Source organism: Eleutherodactylus coqui, chromosome 4 (assembly GCF_035609145.1).
Source record: "Eleutherodactylus coqui strain aEleCoq1 chromosome 4, aEleCoq1.hap1, whole genome shotgun sequence".
NCBI lineage: Eukaryota > Metazoa > Chordata > Amphibia > Anura > Eleutherodactylidae > Eleutherodactylus > Eleutherodactylus coqui.
This window is the reverse complement of record NC_089840.1, coordinates 241,992,510-242,011,996: the sequence shown is the minus strand read 5'-3', so window position 1 is coordinate 242,011,996 and position 19,487 is coordinate 241,992,510. Positions and strand designations below refer to the sequence as shown.

Below are 19,487 nucleotides of genomic sequence, written 5' to 3'. Positions count from 1 at the left end.
AAAAAAAAATTCAGGGTTTCACCTGCACTCTGGGTAGACAAATTTTTTAGGGGTATACCTATATTCTTGGTACACAAATTTTTCCGGGGTTCGCCTATACTCTTAGTAAACAAATTTTTCTGGGGTTCACCTATACTCTTGGTAAACAAATTTTTCAGGGGTTCGCCTATACTCTTGGTAAAGCAATTGCTTCTGGGGTGCACCTATACTCTTTGGCAACAAATTTGTCAGGGGTTTGCCTATACTCTTGGAACACAAACTTTTTCTGGGGTTTGCCTATACTCTTAGTAAACAAATTTTTCTGGGGTTCACCTATACTCTTGGTGCACAAATTTTTAAGAGGTTCGTCTATACTCTTGGTAAAGCAATTGCTTCTGGGGTGCACCTATACTCTTTGGCAACAAATTTGTCAGGGGTTTGCCTATACTCTTGGAACACAAACTTTTTATGGGGTTCGGCTATACTCTTGCTACACAAATTTTAAAGGGGTTCACCTATACTCTTGGTCAACAAATTTTTAAGGGGTTTGCCTATGCTCTTGGAACACAAATGTTTCAGGGGTTCTCCTATACTCTTGGTACACTAATTTTTAAGGGGTTCGCCTATACTCTTGGTATACAAATTTTTCTGGGGTTTGCCTATACTCTTGGTAAAGCAATTGTTTCAGGGGTTCGCCTATACTCTTGGTCAACAAATTTTTCAGGGGTTTGCCTATACTCTTGGTCAACAAATGTTTCAGGGGGTCACCTATACTCTTGGTACACAAATGTTTCAGGGGTTCGCCTATAGTCTTGGTACACAAATGTTTCAGGGGGTTCCCTTTACTCTTGGTCAACAAATGTTTCAGGGGTTTGCCTATACTCTTAATAAACAAATCTTTCAAGGGTTTGTCTATACTCTTGGTAAACAAATCTTTCAGGGGTTCACCTGCACTTTAGGTAAAAAAATGTTTTGTTGTAGATTGAGTTGTTGAATTGTGGAGATGTGTAGAAGTACTGGCATCTGAGTCCCCTTTATTCCTATGTTTGTGGCTCATGACATTTTGTAACGGAGGTGGCATGGGATTGGAATTATTGGAACCCAACAGTCCTTTTTAGGACTACAACTCTACTTTTGTGCATGATCGGTTTGGCTGCAGAGACCAGTAGTGGGCGCAAAGCATTCACAAGCATCCCATCTGTATGCTGCATACTGTTACCGGTTCTAAACAGTACACTGCTACTGGTGTACACAGACTATATAGGAACTAACAAAACTCCTTTCATTTTTCATTTTTTAATTTGTTTGTGGCTGAAAAAATTTGCATAATAGGCCCAAGTGTTATATAGTGCAGATCGAGAGGACACACAAGACTGTACACATTTTACACTGTCTAATTTTTGCTTAAAGGGGTTGTCCCGAGGCAGCAAGTGGGTCTATACACTTCTGCATGGCCATAATAATGCACTTTGTAATGTACATTGTGCATTAATTATGAGCCATACAGAAGTTATAAAAAGTTTTATACTTACCTGCTCCGTTGCTGGCGTCCTCGTCTCCATGGTGCCGACTAATTTTCGCCCTCCGATGGCCAAATTAGCCGCGCTTGCGCAGTCCGGGTCTTCTCCTCTTCTCTATGGGGCTCCGTGTAGCTCCGCCCCGTCACGTGCCGATTCCAGCCAATCAGGAGGCTGGAATCGGCAATGGACCGCACAGAAGCCCTGCGGTCCATGAAGACAGAGGATCCCGGCGGCCATCTTCAGCAGGTGAGTATGAAGACGCCGGACCGCCGGGATTCAGGTAAGCGCTGTGCGGGTGGTTTTTTTAACCCCTGCATCGGGGTTGTCTCGCGCCGAACGGGGGGGGGGGGGGTTAAAAAAAAAAAAAACCCGTTTCGGCGCGGGACATCTCCTTTAAAGCGTTACCATAATACCTCGCAGTTTGAGCAGCATTTTGATGTAGTGAATTATACAACATGATGAAAACTAGGGGTAAGGGTTGGGGACGAGGACATGGACGTGGGGACCCAAATGAAGATGTGGGCAGAGGCCGAGGTCCTGGGCAGGGTGAAAGAGTGCCTGATTTGGCCTGGTTTGGCTAATTTCTTCATGGTTTATGCTGTCTTCCGCTGGGGCACTGATTAAAAAGCCCCTCGGGGAGAGGCAGGGGCTCGGACAGGCAGTAGCTTGCTTGTTGGTGGACCGCCACCTGGATCCCATTAAGCAAGTACGAGCTCTGTGTTAAAAAAAGAATTTCAGGGGTTCACCTGCACTCTGGGTAAACACATCTTTCATGGGTACACCTATACTCTTGGTCAAGCAATTGTTTCAGGTATTCACCTATAGTCTTGGTCAACAAATGTTTCAGGGGTTTGCCTATATAGTCTTGGTCAATAAATGTTTCAGGGGTTTGCTTATACTCTTAATAAACAAATCTTTCAAGGGTTCGTCTATACTCTTGGTAAACAAATCTTTCAGGGGTTCACCTGCACTCTGGGTAAAAAAATGTTTTGCTGTAGATTGAGTTGTTGAATTGTGGAGACGTGTAGAAGTACTGGCATCTGAGACCCCTTTATGCCTATGTTTGTGGCATGGAATTTTTTTACGGCAGTGGCATGGGATTGGAATTATTGGAACGCAACAGTACTTTTTAGGACTACAACTCCATTTTTGTGCATGATCAGTTTGGCTGCAGGGACCAGTAGTGGGCACAAAGCATTCACAAGCATCCCGGCTGTATACTGCATACTATTACCGATTCTATACAGTATACGCGGGCGCCCGAATGAAGGTGTGGGCAGAGACAGAGGTCCTGGGCGGGGTGAAAGAGTGCCTGGTTTGGCCACTAATTTCTTCATGGTTTATGCTGTCTTTCACTGGGGCACTGGTTAACAAGCCCCTTGGGGAGAGATTTTTTTCTTTTTTTTTTTATCTTTGCATGCTTCCTCAACCGGTAGAGGCGTTGTTGTGTGCCCGGCTGCTCGGAGGGGGTGCCCGGGTCGGACAGCTGCCCCCCAGCTGCTGCGGCCTGACAGGCAGAGTAGGGACTCGGGGACTCCGTGGCTCTGTTCTAAAGGGATGCTGCAGAGGTGCGGTGTGTTGACTCCAGTGTGCGCATCCCCACTCCTCAGCATTTTGAGAAAATAGGTCAAAGACTGCTAGTTCTCCGCCAGTACTCCCAGACAAAGGCGAGATGACCCGAGCCCCGGGACAAGAGGAGAGGGCTGCTCCTCTTTCGCATGCCTCTCCGTACGGGGGCGGCGTCGGTCCATCGGACATCGGGAGCCGAAGGACCAGCCTACTGTGTCACAAAGCCCCCATCGGCAAAGCAGGCTAAGGGGTGCACCTTACCCCGTCTGGGATGGGGACAGCTGGACGCTGCACTGGGAAAATTTTTCAGCACTCTGTGGATGCAGGCTCATGCAAGGATTTGGACAGGAATGCCAGCCTGTAACACAGGGGAAGAGGCAGTGGTGTCACTCGCAGGTGGTGATTGGCCTTTGTTGCACCTAGTGTGGTGGTTAGCTAAGATGTGCCAGCGCATGTGCCTTGCTGATTATGGTCTGTCGCAACTAAATTGTTAAGGGGGTGACCACCAGGCTCTTGCCCACAATTTGGCTTAATAGTGAGACCTGGGAGCCTCAGATGCATCCATGCATGCTGCCCCTGCTGTTCCCTATCCGTTTCTGTGGTGCTTCCATCACTTTCTGATGTTTTCAGGTGATTAACACAACCTCCCCTATGCGGGGCATGGGTCACCTTGAAAAATGCTTGAGTCTCCCATTGACTTCAATGGGGGTCATTACTCAAAACAAGCTCTCGAGCATTACGAAAAGTTTGACTGGAGTAACGAGCACCGGAGCATTTTGGTGCTCGCTCATCTCTAGTGTTGATTGCAAAATTGATAGAGGAGTTTAAGAGGGGACTAGACATCTTTTTAGAGCCCTATGACAGGATAAATACATTAAATAACCAGTGGGGTTGTTTATCTGGATCTTGGAGTAAGGTAGGAACTTTCAATGGTTGATCCAGGGATTATTCTGACTGCCATTATGGAGTCGGGAAGGAATTTTTTCCCCAAATGGGCTAAATTGGCTTCTTCCTCAGTGGGTTTTTTTTTTTGGCCTTCCTCTGGATCAGCAAGGATGAAGTGGAAACAGGCTGAACTAGATGGACATTGTCTTCTTTCAGCCTTTCGTACTATGCTACTAATATGCAGTATCAACATGCCAGTGTGCATGAAACAATGAAAGTCTATTGATTTTCATTGACTCCATTCACTGTGTTAGTGAAATGAAAATGACTCCTTATTCTATGTGTAGCCATTGTTTTAAGCAAGTAGCCATCTTCTGTGTCGATTATTTAGTATTTTTTCTTTAACAAGATTTTCTAAAATGTTTTGAAGAATAAGAAGGGACCTCAATGATTCCTGGGTAACGTGAATAACCATGTGAAATGTGAACATATTTTATTCCTCAGCTCCTCTGAAGTAAGCAGAACTTCATAAAATGTTCCATCATGCAAACAATGGGTAAAGACCTGTAAATTCAGATAAAGGCCCATTTTTTCACTTTAATTATAATCTTACACATCAGCTGCTTCAGACCAACCTTTGTTTTTGCACGCAGAGTTGTGACATCCACCTAACAGAGATTATTGATGCTTCTGCCACCTATCTTCACCTCGGGTTCCAATTGCTCTAGCTCCATTTTGTGCATGATGACTTTTGCAAATAGATTAAACATGAAGGGTGAGAGGATGCAGCCCTGTTGGCCGCCTTTGCCAATCCAAAACCAATCTGTGTCCCCATTATGTGTTCTCACACTGGTATCTTGATTGGTATAAAGTGATTTTATCAATTGGACTAGATGTGCTTATATGCTCAGCTCTTGTAGGGTGTGCCTACAACGCAATCCAAGGCCTTGATGTAGTTGATAAAACACATGTATATATTCTTTTGGTATTCTTGAGCTTTTTCCATGGTCCATCGCAGGTTTGCAATATGGTCACGGGTGCCGCATCCTCACAGGAATCCAGCCTGCAAATCATGGAGTGCCTCTTCGACTACTGATCTCAGTCTTTCCTGTATACTTTTGAGAAGGATCTTGTTTGCATGTGGAATGAGGGCTATTGTTTGGTAGTTGGGCAATTCTGGCAGTTGCCTTTCTTTGGTAGAGGAATGAAGACAGATCTTTTTTAGTCCTATGGCCAGTGTGTGGATAGCCATACTGCCTGGCAAAGCGCCTTAATGGTTTTCACTGCTGTGAGGGTATATGTATATATTGCATTATGTTCTTTATGCTTTTATACCTGTATGCAAGTTCTATTGAATGCTAAAATGAGAAAAACTTATATGTCGCCTTACATCAGATATTCCAAAGGTTTGCAAGGCTGAGAGAGATGTTTCCAGAAATTCAGAGATGATACAGAACCAGACACGAAGGCCGTGTACTTGGCTGTTTTCCCAGAAGCGCCGTATCTAGATAACGACTGTTCAACTACGTATATAATCATCAGTGTCTCAGGCCGGAAATCCGGACTTCCCATATATGGTTATGCGGTGAATTTGAGCCAATGAGCCCATCACCCATTCCTAGTGATGAGACCAAAGGGTATAAGATCCCATGTAATCTGTAATAAAATGCGCAGTCATGTCCCCGTGTGAGGAACTATACCAGACCTCCGTGTGTGGTGTCTCTTCTTTACCGCTGGCAGCGGGGCATTGGGGTGGGCCTGATTGGTGCTGTACGCAGAATTTTCCCTGACAAATGGCGCCCGAAAGTGGGATGGTAAAACCGGAGCCATACAGCGCAGTCCACCCGGATCCACGCCACGGGGAAGCCGTCCTGCTGCAAACCGAGCCCGATCAACTCACAGAACTCCAGGTAAGACCGGCATATATTTATGTTGTGTTTTACGCTGAGAGTCTTGCAGCGGGAGGGACTATCTGTGTTTTGTGACCGGACGGGTTGGGTTAAGAGTTCTACACGGTAGCTCGTGGGCTTCGGGTTTGCCGTCACGGACCACGGACCGTGATAAGCGCACCAATCGCTCACCCAGAAACTAGTCTGTAGTCTGTTTGTACTTTGAAGTCCGTAGCGTTCTAGCAAAAGTGAAGGTTGTTTGTTGTATCTGCAGAATTTTTTTTCTCTTTCTCTTTTCATTTTGTCTCACAGAAGAAGGGACCCTCGGTTTTAGTTTAGTTAGTTGTTGATGGTTTAGCAGAGAGGGATGCACTCTGTGAGATAGGTCCCATAGAAGAAGAGACCCTCGGTTTTAGTTTATTTAGTTGTTGATGGTTTAGCTGAGGAGAGGGATGCACTCTATGGGACTGGTTCCATAGAAGAAGATGCCTTCGGTTGTTTTGCCATATATAAGGGGCTAACAATTCGGGTCAGAAGGATGCACTCTATGGAGCGTGTTATTATTATTGCTGTTGTTGTTCTAATATGCGTAAGACCTTATTAAAGAAGACAGAGCCCCTCAAGGGCTGCCGCCGTGCGGATCAATTGATGACAGAGAGACAAGGGTCCCAATTTGTAAAATGTAATAAAACTCTTATGAAAATGTGTGACATCGACCCGCACGGTAGATTACAATATGGGGACTGGGAGGAGGTCTTTAGGACCAAGAAGGGCGCCTTGAAAGACCAAGGGTTGCTAGAAAGTGCTGAAGTGACAAGCAGAGAGACAGTCAGAGAAAGTTAGGTATGTACACATTATTTGTTTAAGAAAGTATCCGTAAGTGAAATGTTGGAAAGTACAGTAAGTGATCAAGAGGGTGTTGGGAGAGTGTCTATTGAAGGTTACATTGGCAGTTAGGTAGGGAGAGAAGTATGGGGAACAAGCAAAGTCGAGAAGAAGGTTACAAGACGTGATTTGTTGGCAAAGAGAGAGGAAAAGGTGTATAATATGTATAATCCATACTAGGTAGATATATATATGTGTGTATATATGTGCAAATGGTTAGCTGAGCTTGCTTTTAGAGGAGAAGGATTGTTTACTTGAAGTTGCAGCTTGTGTCTAGCTTTCAAGGCAGAGATAACAGTTATTTTGCAAAGGTGGGGGCCTTCAGATTTCACTCCAAGCTCAGGGTCACAGACAGAGAAGGAAAGAGAAGGAAAGACAAGGGGGGCTAAAAGATACCCACACATTCTAAAATACTTCAGTGTTTAATATAGCATATAATAGTTTCAGTAAATAAGAAAGATAGAATGTCTCAGTCACTCAGCAAATTTTTTTTTCACATAATTTGTCAAAAATAGCGCTCATTCACAATCTCATCTCAATAGAATCATGTACTTTATAACATTATAGCACTCATCTCAATGTTTTTCAACAGATGTATGTATGTTTGTCAAACTTTTTTTGTCTGTGCATCTGTATGTACTGGTACACCTTCAATGGGGGGTGACGGGGCAAACTTGAGCGCATGGATCAATGAGAGTTAATGCCCAGTGTTCAGGCTGTGATGAATGTAAAATGTGTGATGCAGATATTGACTGGGGATAAAAGTTCCTCCCCATGCATAAGACTTTACTTGTTTGTGATGTGGACGTGCAGACTGTTAAGCTTAAATGAAGTTGTGAAAAAAAAGACGCAAGCAGCCAGTATCGAAGGGGTGGAGCTAGATGATGTAAAGGATGTAATGTTTCATCCCTCTTTTCCACAAGGGAGGGGGTGAGGATCTTGAGCAGCTAGTAAAAGTCTTTGTTTTTTTTCTCTCTCTCAAATTTGATAAGACATTGCAGGCAGGATCAGATTAATAATGAATTTGCTTAAAGGATATCACATTTCCAATATTAATAGGTGTTTGTAGATTATTCTGCCCTGATGTAACTCATGTCTCTGTTATTGGTGCTAACATCTTACAGGCCTTATCTGCATCCATCAAATCTTTTTACAATGTTGTACTACTTTCAACCCGGCTACTCTTCTTACAATTGAGTACCCTGGTTCAAAGGGGGGGGGGGGGAGGAGAAGGCATAGGTGATCTAGGTATTGCAAATCAGCCATTTTTAAATTTTTTGCAACAAGATTCTGATCGGTATTGCAAATCAGCCATTTTTTAAATTTTTTGCAACAAGATTCTGATCTTTTTGAAATAGAATACCAGCATGATTGTCTAGCATTGATGCAACAAGAAAATTTAAATTTTAAAAAGTTACTGAAAGCCCTTGTTAATAATGCATATTTTGAGTTGTTTTTTATAGATGGTACCAGGGTGATTGACGACTCCACACTGGATATGCAGTGGTCACACAACAAGATGTCCTAAAAGCAGAATGCCTCCGCATGTCGCAGCACAAGAAGCGGAACTGAAGGCCCTCACTGAAAAGTGTAGAGTGGCAGAAGGTAAGACGGCAAACATTTACACTGACTCCCGGTATGCATTTGGCATAGCTCATGATTACGGCCCAACATGGAAGGCCAGACAGTTTTTTACCTCAGCAGGACAGCCAATTAAGAATGATGCAGCGGTGCAGAGTCTCACGGAGGCCCTACTTCTACCTGACAAAGTGGAAAGCTCACACCAATTCCTACACCGGAGAAACAAGAGGCAACACCATCACAGACCACACAGCAAAGGCAGCGGCCCTGAAGCCGTGGAAGAAAAGAAGAAAAGAAGAATTTGATAATAACTTTGGACTTTGACTAAAAACTTTGGACTTTGATAAAAACTTGGACTTTGATAAAAACTTTGGACTTTGATAAAAACTTGGACTTTGATATGCTAAAGACTTTACAGTTACAAGCCAGCAAGGAAGAAAAGGAAAAATGGACTAAAAAAGGACGGTGTATGGTGAACAGTCAACAGCACTTGCCTACCACGATCCCTGTGCCCCATGATGGCCCAGCTGACGCACGGAAAGATGCACCTCTCAAAGCAGCAATAAAGTCGACGCTTGAACAAGGACGGGTGGCTCCTGGGTTTTCTATAGCTGCTGCATCATTTGTCCAATTGTGCATGATCTTTGCCGTAAAGCAACAGGGCAGAAGTAAATTTGCCACATAACACTTGCCGGGGCCACTCTACCCATTTCAGGGATTGCAAATTGGCTACACTCAGCTCCCACTTGTTGGGAAGTATGAATATGTGCTTGTTGTTGATTTCTTTTCAGGTTGGAGAGACCTACCCTGTTACCAAAGTAAATAAGCAGGTAACCGCACAGAAGCTCATGAATGAGGTAATCCACAGATACGCGGTACCGGAAGTGATTGAGTGAAACAAAGGTACACATTTCACAGGTGAAATAATGCAATACATCATGTCTGCTTTGGGTATATTCCAGGCTTTTCATACACACTACCATCCACAGAGTAGTGGGAAAGTAGATACAAAAAGGCAATGAAGAAAATGGGCAAATCTTGAATTGAGTGTCTTCTATTAGTTTTTCTTTTTCTCCGGAGGGTACATGCCATAGTAGCTGAGTTTGGGGAATGATTTTCTTGTCAATTTTGTCATAGGCCTCTTCAAGGAATTGTCAGTTACGCATTCTGCAGTCTCTGCTTTTCTCCCAGGTCCTACAGATGAGTGTCACAATCTGAAACCAGGTGACAGGGTCTATGTGAAAAAGTTTGAGAGAGAAACCCTGTTTGAATGTCCCTACCAGATGTTGCTCACCACCCCAACTGCAGTCAAGCTCGAAGGAAAGCCCACTTGGATCTACACTTCGCACTGAAAAAAAGAACTCATGATCCTGCATATCCTTTACATGCTATAATGTGGTACAATTCCTCTAACACACACCTTTGACTACTGTACACTAGCCCCCTGTTTCAGGGATTAGAACAAATTAATACAATCAAATGTGCAATATGAAGACTACACTGAGGGTGAGAATTTGACGCTCCAGGTGGTAACTTTGATCCACATGTACACATAGATGTAATAGGAGTGCCAAGGGGGGTGCCAGATGAATTTAATTCTAGAGATCAGGTTAAAGCAGGTTTTGAGTCCTTATTTGCTATTGTCACTGTTAATAATAATGTAGATTGGATGAATTATATCTTTTACAATCAGCAGAGGTTTGTAAACTACACCAGGGATGCTTTGCAAGGGTTAGCTGACCAGTTAGGGCCCACTGCATCTATGGCGTTCCAAAATAGAGTGGCCCTGGAAATGATTTTAGCAGAAAGAGGTGGGGTATGTAACTTCCTGTACGTGTATTATCCCTTTGATCAAAAAGAGTATGAGTAAGGGACTGGACAATGTGACACCAACGTTTCCCTTGTTTGAAAAAGATGAAAAGCCAGTTCCGATAATGCCAACCACTACGTTACCAGAAGAATGGAGAAATGTACTAGTACTGCGCCTGCCCCGATCTCCTAAGATGGACTGTCAGTGGAATTCCCATTTGCCTAGGGTTAGTGCAGAAGACCTTAGATTCCGGCGAGGGCGCACCCTGTGGGGTGTTAACTTGTACAGATAGAGGGTATGGATGCCCGGAAATGAGCCCAGGGAATCCATGGCCTCCTTCTGAGGTGAGGTAGGGATCCCCCCTCCTAGGAGTAGGGACTTACGGGCAGTGGGGAAACCCTGACGCAAGGGAGAGGCGACCGAGGAAGAGTGCAAGGTCTGGTGCTTGATCTCCATATAAGTTTTTAGGGGGGTTTGTGAGGGTATATGTATATATTGCCATATGTTCTTTATGCTTTTATACCTGTATGCAAGTTCTATTCAATGCTAAGATGAGAAAAACTTATATGTCGCCTTACATCAGATATTCCAAAGGTTTGCAAGGCTGAGAGAGATGTTTCCAGAAATTCAGAGATGATACAGAACCAGACACGAAGGCCGTGTACTTGGCTGTTTTCCCAGAAGCGCCGTATCTAGATAACGACTGTTCAACTACGTATATAATCATCAGTGTCTCAGGCCGGAAATCCGGACTTCCCATATATGGTTATGCGGTGAATTTGAGCCAATGAGCCCATCACCCATTCCTAGTGATGAGACCAAAGGGTATAAGATCCCATGTTATCTGTAATAAAGTGCGCAGTCATGTCCCCGTGTGAGGAACTATACCAGACCTCCGTGTGTGGTGTCTCTTCTTTACCGCCGGCAGCGGGGCATTGGGGTGGGCCTGATTGGTGCTGTACGCAGAATTTTCCCTGACACTGCTACTAGCAGCAGTAGCTCTGCATGATCAGTGCCGCAGTCGGCGCCAGGAAAGGTTTGCATTGCAATGACTGAACTTCGCCAACAATGATTACACAGGATGTAATCAATCTGATTTTGATGGAGGCAATTGGGAGATGTCCACATGTATAGTCAGCATGTAGTCATAAACCATGTGTTTGCTATCCTGAGCCAATTTTCTTGGCAGAACTTATCAGGCGATCACCGTCCTCATTTCTTTCACTGTGATTTCTTTCACTTCTGGCTGGCTGCCAACTTTTGAATTTAAATCGCCCATAATGTAAATTATGTATTTCGTTCGCACTTTGTTTAGAGTTTTCTGGACATCGGCATATGGTTTCCCTTATTGGCAACCATTGTTGGGGCATGGACCTGTAAGATTGAGATGTTCACTTGGTTACTACATATCTGCTTAGCAATGATACAGTCGCTGTATGTTCTAAAGCTTTCTGCTGGCTTTGAGGTCCACTGGTTTGTAATAAAGGCCTTTCCATTCCCCTTTTATCCTCATGTCCGGCATAGTGCAATGTAAAGTCATCAGACTGAAAATATCCATTACCAGTCCAGTGCAAGAATATCAATGTCAAGTCTTGTCATTTCACATCTCACAACGTCCAATTTTCCTAGACTAATGCCACACACATTTCATGTTGCTAGTATGTGAGTTTTGGTACAGTGCAGTCCTTTCCTTTCATCATGAGACAAATCAGCAGCTGGGCTTCCCAATGGCTTTCCGCCAGTTGTGTCATGAGGTCTGGGGTGCCTACCATCTGATACTATATCTGAATCATTTAAGAACTCTTTCACAGGATTTCCAAGACAAGGTTTTTACAGGGTCACCAGGTCACCTGGTATTTCCCTAATCCTCCCCATTTATCCGGGCTTGGTACCAGCACATTGGCATATATATATATCTTGTACACGAGCCACTCGGATTCCACATGCAGGAGCCCACAGCGGAATCTGGCTCTGCTCACGGCCGGTGACACTGCAATACCTCTTTTCCTGTATTGAAGATGACTGCGGATGCTCGCCATTGGTCATGTGCAGTACAGGTTTTTTTTTTTTAATATTTGTTTTTTCCGTGCCATTGCTTTCGGATGGACTGCGGGTCGGACGGCTTCCACTGACTTTAATGGAAGACATCTGTGTGGAGTATGCACAAAAATAGAATATGCTGCGATTTTATATCTATTCATGGAAACTGCAATCGCTGCCCACTAATCTGAGTGGCTATGCAAATATTCTATTTTTTTAATGGGTGTGGAATACTGCAGATCATCCATGCCTGAGGAAGAATCCTGAGTAGGTTCTAAAGCTCACTATAACATCATGTATTTTTGTTAGCCATTTAAAAGGTATCATATCTACAAGATTAATTGGTTTCTCTTGCTGAGAACAATCACATTTTGCTCTATTGGCTAACACGGTTCCAAACATTTTTCTTTTTTCCTTCATTTTGCATAAGTTAAGTACAGGACAAAGAAGCTGTATCAGGTTTATATGTCTATATAACACATGGTCTGTTATTAAAGCCAGATATTCTACAGAGGATATATTAGTGCTGGTGTGAAAGCTTGTATACCGGGTTTCTATTAGAGGGACAAAATAAATAAGCTGCATCACGTTTATATGACTATATGAAATGTGGTGTGGTGTTAGGGACAGATATTCTACAGATGATATATTGCTGCTGTTTGTGAAAACTTGTATACCAGCAGAGAACATAAACAGGATTCTATTGGAGGGAGCAGAGAAAGAAGCTGCATCATGTTTATATGCCTAAACGAAATGTGGTGTGTACATTCAGAAAGAATATATTTTTGCTGCTGACAACATACATAGGAGCAAAGCAGACTGACAAACTATACTTTGGCATGTTGCAGTTCTCTGTGACCTCATTCGTCGTTCAAAGTTGCCAGTCTGGCTTTTATGAATTATTTGCAGGCCTTACACAACTAGCAGTGTGATTTGGAGAATTAAATTGCGCTGCACCAAAGAGGGGCAGTGCACAAATATACAAGCAGTACTGTGTGGCCTTCTGTTCTCACATATCATGCTGCCCATGGATTGGGGCTTATTTAGTTGGCGGCGGTGTTTTGTGCTAATATTAAACAAAAAACAAACAGAGAAATAGAAAATATATACAGTGCTTTTCAGCAACCTTTAGGCCGCCTGCAGACGAGCGGGTCGGATCCGGCGGCGAGCATTCAGTGACGAGCGCGTACTCACCCGCGCCTGGCGGCCCCGGCTCTTTCATGTGCCGGCTACCGAGCAGCCGGCGCATGCGCAGACCAGAGCCGGCGGCTGGGTGAGTGACGTTTCTGTGCGAGGCTCTGCGAGCCCCGCACAGAAATAGGACATGCCGCGGTTTGTTTGCCGCGCGACATTTCGAGCAGGCAAACCGCGGCCGTCTGCATAGGAGTGCGTATTGTAAATCACTCCTATGCAGGCTTTCAGTGGCGGAAATCCCGCGGGAAATACCGCCGCGGGATTTCCGCCCGTGTGCAGGCGGCCTAAGATGTTGTTTAGTTATGTGTCCGGCCACTATAAACTATTCACAGGCCTTATGATGCAAGCAGAGATTTTCTGCAAACTACAAAGCTAGCTGAAAAATTATATCAAATTATACTAGAAAGTAAACAAACAAGTAGTAAAAATAAAAAGGAAACACGAAAAAAGAGGGGGAGTTGGTGAAGGTGGTAGAGGATGGGCTAAGTTGGCAATTAAAGATGCTCCCACTGAAGCAATAGCTCCACATTTTGCGGCAGGCAACTTGCATTGCATCTTCAGCACAGGTCGTAGAGTGGATGACACAGCATGCCTTAAGTATCACCACCTACTCTTCCTTCCAGTTGCAAGCACACAGCAGTCAGTCTGTACCAGTTGGCCATGAGCATCCTCCCTCTACTTCACCCTGTGTCAAATACCCCACACCTTCTGAAGGAGTCCACATGGATCAGTCTGAGGATCTGTTTGATCATTCATTGTCATGGATGTCAACGGGGCAGTCCAAATAACGAGAGGGAGAAGACCAAGACATCGAATGCACTGAGGCCCAACCATGTTCTTCCTCTGAGAAGGAAGATGAGGGTGGGTCATTGTGCACAGTCAGCCCCCCACAGGCAATGTGTATTTGGGGTCATGTGGAAGTAGAAGTTCCAGTTCCTGGTGCTCATTGTGATACAGAGTCCACTCAGGAGGAGTAGGACAATGAAGGGGAAGAGGAGGAAGAAAAGGATGAAGTACTTGATGTAATATGGGGAGGCAGGAAGAGTTATCATAGCAGCTTACAGGGTGAGGAGGAAGAGGTGGACATTGCGGAGCAGCACCATGCCAAGAAAGGAGTAAGGTGTCTCAGAAAAACATAAGAGCAGTTCCGCCACCCTTAGATACAACTAGTTGCAGCAGCAATATCAGGCCCCCAGCTAGGTCTGTTTACAGGACTTGTGCAGCCTGGGCATTCCTTGAAACCACAGGTGATAACAGAAAAGTGGTCAATTGTAAGATCTGCGGTAAGCGTTTAAAATGCAGCAAGAACATAAACAGCACAACACATATGAATAGCCAAATGAACCCCACCACCCACTGCCTTGGAGAGCCAACTGGGACCAGAGGACAAAGAGTCAGCCTCATCCTGCTCGTTCTTCCGCTGCTGTAGCTGCTTTGTCCTACATCTCCCTTTTTATTCATGCAGAAGTATCTGACCATCTTGTTCATGAGATGTATTTGGTAGTACAGCTCAGGTAGTACACTGAGTTTAATGAGCTACAATACCAGAAGCATCCAATGTTTCCACTCTCTTCCATTCTTTATCTGTGCATCCATTTGCGGGCGCCCTCAGTGAAATGGAAGTGAATAGAATAAGATGATAGATTCTGAATGTTTTAAACTATTCACATATTACTGACTTTTAGGGGGTTTCAGAGATGGCAGAATCTCTTTAAAATAGTAACATAGTATCACATATACAAAGTTAGTTAGTTAGTTAGTTAGTAAGTAAGTAAATTAGTAAGTTAGTTAGTAAAAAAAATCTGATATTTTATCAGATCCATTTTACCTTACCAGAAAAAGCTTGTAAGCATCCCAAATTGAATACAAGCTAAAAGTGTCAGCGATCTCATTCTCCGGGCATTTTTCTCTTCCAAGTAACTCTGCCATTATCTCATGTGGATTCCTTGAACTACCTTGCACACGTAATATTTCTTCTCTCTGCAAACAAGACCATAATGGCAGTTAGTTTGTGTCATACTATTTCACACTTGTTAAAAACAACCTTAATCGAAGTTCAATATTACATAATGGTATATACATACTGTACAGTATATTGCTGACATCAGAGTGGATAATCCATCAGGCACAAGAGGAACGTGCTATATAAGATGTGTTTACTTTTATACATGTGAAAACACAGTATGTACTTTGGAGGAATCCCATTGAATTTAGTGGGAGCTGCGCTGCAGTACCAACCTTGGCAGCTGCAATATGGCCAGCGGTTTTTGCTTCCTCCGCAGACCATAGCAACTGTGGCACCACGAATCAGCTGATTGGCGACGATCCGAGCAGCAGGTCCACACCAATCATCATTTGATGACCTATCAGTCCTCAACAGGGAAAGTTGACAAAGTCCAGGTATACTGTATTAACTAAATGTGATAAATCAGCTTATTATACTGTGAACATAATGCTGCAGGACAGGGAATGGGAACACCACTGCGGACTCACTGCACACCCCAAAGTGACATGGAAACTGAATGGAGCAGCAATGCATTGGGGCGTTACATGCATTTCAATGGGACTGACAAAAATAGCTGCATGCAAGTGCTCGACTATTTCCGACATTCCTATTTAAGATGATTGAAACAGCACCAGTAAGGAGACAGTGGGACACAAGAACCCCACTCTCAGGATCGGTGGGGGTCTCATGAGTCAGAGCCCCACTGATCAGACTTTTATCTTCTCTCCATTAGACAGGTGATAAAAGTCAACTGTGGTACAACCCCTTTAACCATCATGCCATGTGAACTGCTGCCTTCCGTGGCCTTGTTCAGCTTTGTATTTCTTGCATCTAAAAAGTATTTTATGACATCATTTGTTGTGTGGCCAATCATGGTGAGCACTGGACCCCTCAGTTTCCTGTTCCTGTGAGTCAGGTTATTTTGTTAGTCTATTTCCTAGTTTATTTGTTAGTTCACTATCCTGGTTATTTTATTACTTCTAGCACTCATGTACGGGGGACTTTGTGTAGAGAGCCTGGACCAGTTGTTGCTGGAACTCAAAACCCTGAGTCCTGAATGTTAGTCTGCTTGTGTGCTCTGAGTTATCGACCTGGAGGTGTTTACCTCCCCTAAATCAAAGTTTGAATCTTGTATCCCTATATTCTGCATCATGAATCGTGTTCCTGACTCCTGGAGTTAGGTCTGTATCGTGTACTTTGTTGCCAGCCCTGGAAGCCTACACCTAGTGTTCGTATGGATACTATGCTTCACCATCGGTTGTGCTATTCCACACTGCAACTTTGGTTCTGCTATTCATGCTGCAACTTTACCTCTGGGACTCCATAGTGATTTAAGGTTCATTTACACGCATAGATGATCACTCAAAATTCGTCAGAAACTGACAGTTTTGAGCGATCATTTTCCATTAGGTACCCATTAGCAGCAAACTAGCTTCATTTGCATTTATTTAGAGAATAGCGGGTGGTCTGTTCTCTAAATACATCGCTTTTGCTCTGCCGCGGGCTGCCAGCTGCATAACATTCTCTCAGCGCTGCCCGAGGAGAACACAGCATGCAGTCCCTCTTATCAGTGACGATGGATTTCATGCTGAGTTAAATGCAGTGATGGACGAAAAGTCCACGGTAAGTGCACGATGGGCACACAATTACACGCAACGGCTAATGTCGTTTGAGTGTCAGGCTGGAGTTTTCCCTGAGCCACAGTAGTGGCTGTTTACATATCGGTTTGAGCTCACAATGGAGTAATGCCACCCTGATCAGCTTTGGTGGGTAATAGGGTCATGAGAACTTAGTATCCTGGCTTGGACCACGATTTATCTGGAATGGGGCAATGTGGTTGTTCTCATCTATCGCAAATAACTGACATAGGTGTCAGACATTTTTTATACAACAACACTCCAACTTTATTTTAACGGTGCAACAAGCACCACAAGTTCAAGGAAGCATACTACAAAAAAATTCCCTTCACCAGGTCACAAGAGACCAAAAATTCTTTCTCCCTTATCCAGGGAAGTAATAAGCCAACATAAGCAATCCATTATAGCACCAGCACTTCACAGCCTGACCTTATTTACGAGGATTTTCTGACTCTGTGTTAATAAACTCATACAGTGGAAGCAGGTGAGTCTCAGAACTTAGCTCCATCCCTGTCCCGCCCCTCCCATTGCAAATAGTGGCGAGTAGTGGAGAGGGTGCGCGAGCTCAGTGCACTGCTCCCGGCTCTTCCAGCCTCCTCCCCCTGCAGAGAGGGACACTGTATATCAGCTGGGCGTACAAACCCGGACGATATACGGTCGTCTAAGCAGCCCTTACTTTGCTTTTTCCTATATAGCACCATGCTGCTCACTACCTCACTACAGACACTACACTTTAGTTGTCCTAACTGCAGACACTACACTTTAGCTGCCCTCACTGCAGATCTACACTTTGTCCGTACTCAACACCCTTCCCAGATGCAGGTCTAGAGTGGCACAGAAAACCACTGCATCCTGTGTCCTCCCTAACCTAAATTCATAGTCAAATTCACAAATTCAGGCACAATTATCACAGACAAACAACCTCCACACAGCAGAACATGCATACCCTGTTACAAATACACAATTAATATAAAACATGGAAAAAATAATCAACAAGTTCTACCACTAGCTGCTATATCTCTAACTAATATTGTGCCAGAAGAAGCAAGTTCATGTGAATATTATAGTACTAGCTGATATACCCGGCTTTGCCCGAGTTAATTTGGTACTGGTGTTAATCTGGTGTTCATACGGAAAATCTTATGAAGTCATGGTTACTTTAGAGATACCGAGGAGAAAAATATGTTCACCATTTTGCATGGTTCTTTGCGTTACCCAGGAAAAACCACGTGGAGGTAACCATGCCACGTTTCCTTGATATAAAATGACATCAGGAACTGAGAGAATTAGGTTCCGTACGTAAAATTTGGACGCTAATTCTTTTGTGCTTAGAATTGAATAATCAAGTTGAGACCCATTAACTTTTCCTATTTATGACACAATCAATGCCCGTGCCAAATTTGAAGTTTCTATGACATCGGGAAGTGAGAGAATTAGATTACGTACATAAAATTTGGACGCTAATTCTTTTGCGCTTAGAATTGAATAATCGAGTTGGGACCCATTAGCTTTTCCTATTTATGACATAATGAATGCTCGTGCAAAATGTCATGTTTCTACGACATCACGAAGTGAGAGAATTAGATTTCATACGTAAAATTTGGAGACTAATTCTTTTGCGCTAGAATTGAATAATCGAGTTGGGACCCATTAGATTTTCCTATTTATGACATAATCAGTGCTCGTGGCAAATTTCAAGTTTTTATGACATCGGTAACTGAGAGAATTAGATTATGTACATAAAATTTAGATGCTAATTCTTTTGCACTTAGAATTAAATAATCGACTTGAGATCCATTAGCTTTTCCTATTTATGACATAATCAATGCCCATGCCAAATTTCACATTTCTATGACATCGGGAAGTGAGAGAATTAGATTACGTACGTAAAATTTGGACGCTAATTATTTTGCGCATAGAATTGGATAATTGAGTTGGGACCCATTAGCTTTTCCTATTTATGACATAATCAATGCTCATGCCAAATTTCAAGTTTCTATGACATCGGTAACTGAGAGAATTAGATTACGTACATAAAATTTAGACAATAATTCTTTTGCGCTTTGAATTAAATAATCGACTTGCGACCGATTAGCTTTTCCTATTTATGACATAATCAATACTCGTGCCAAATTTCATGTTTCTATGATATCGGGAAGTGAGAGAATTAGATTCCGTATGTAAAATTTGGATGGTAATTATTTTTGTGCTTAGAATTGAATAATCTAGTTGGGACCCATTAACTTTTCCTATTTATGGGCCTTAACTTTTCCTATTTATGACATAATCAACGCTCATGCAAAATTTCATGTTTCTACGACATCCCGAAGTGAGAGAATTAGATTACGTACGTAAAATTTGGACGTTAATTATTTTGCGCTAGAATTGAATAATCGAGTTGGTACCCATTAACTTTTCCTATTTATGACATAATCAATGCTTGTGCCAAATTTCATGTTTCTACGATATCGGGAAGTTGGAGAAATAGATTAC

General features: G+C 43.3%; 1 protein-coding gene across 1 annotated transcript in view; it reads right to left on the bottom strand.

Annotated features, from left to right (window-relative positions):
* LOC136626664 (pregnancy zone protein-like) overlaps positions 1-19,487 on the bottom strand; it is a 184,070-nt gene that overhangs the window by 137,275 nt on the left and 27,308 nt on the right. Inside the window, exon 6 of the mRNA XM_066601682.1 lies at positions 15,186-15,332. Within this exon, the coding sequence (XP_066457779.1) occupies positions 15,186-15,332 (147 nt within the window). The remainder of the gene's footprint in view (positions 1-15,185; positions 15,333-19,487) is intronic.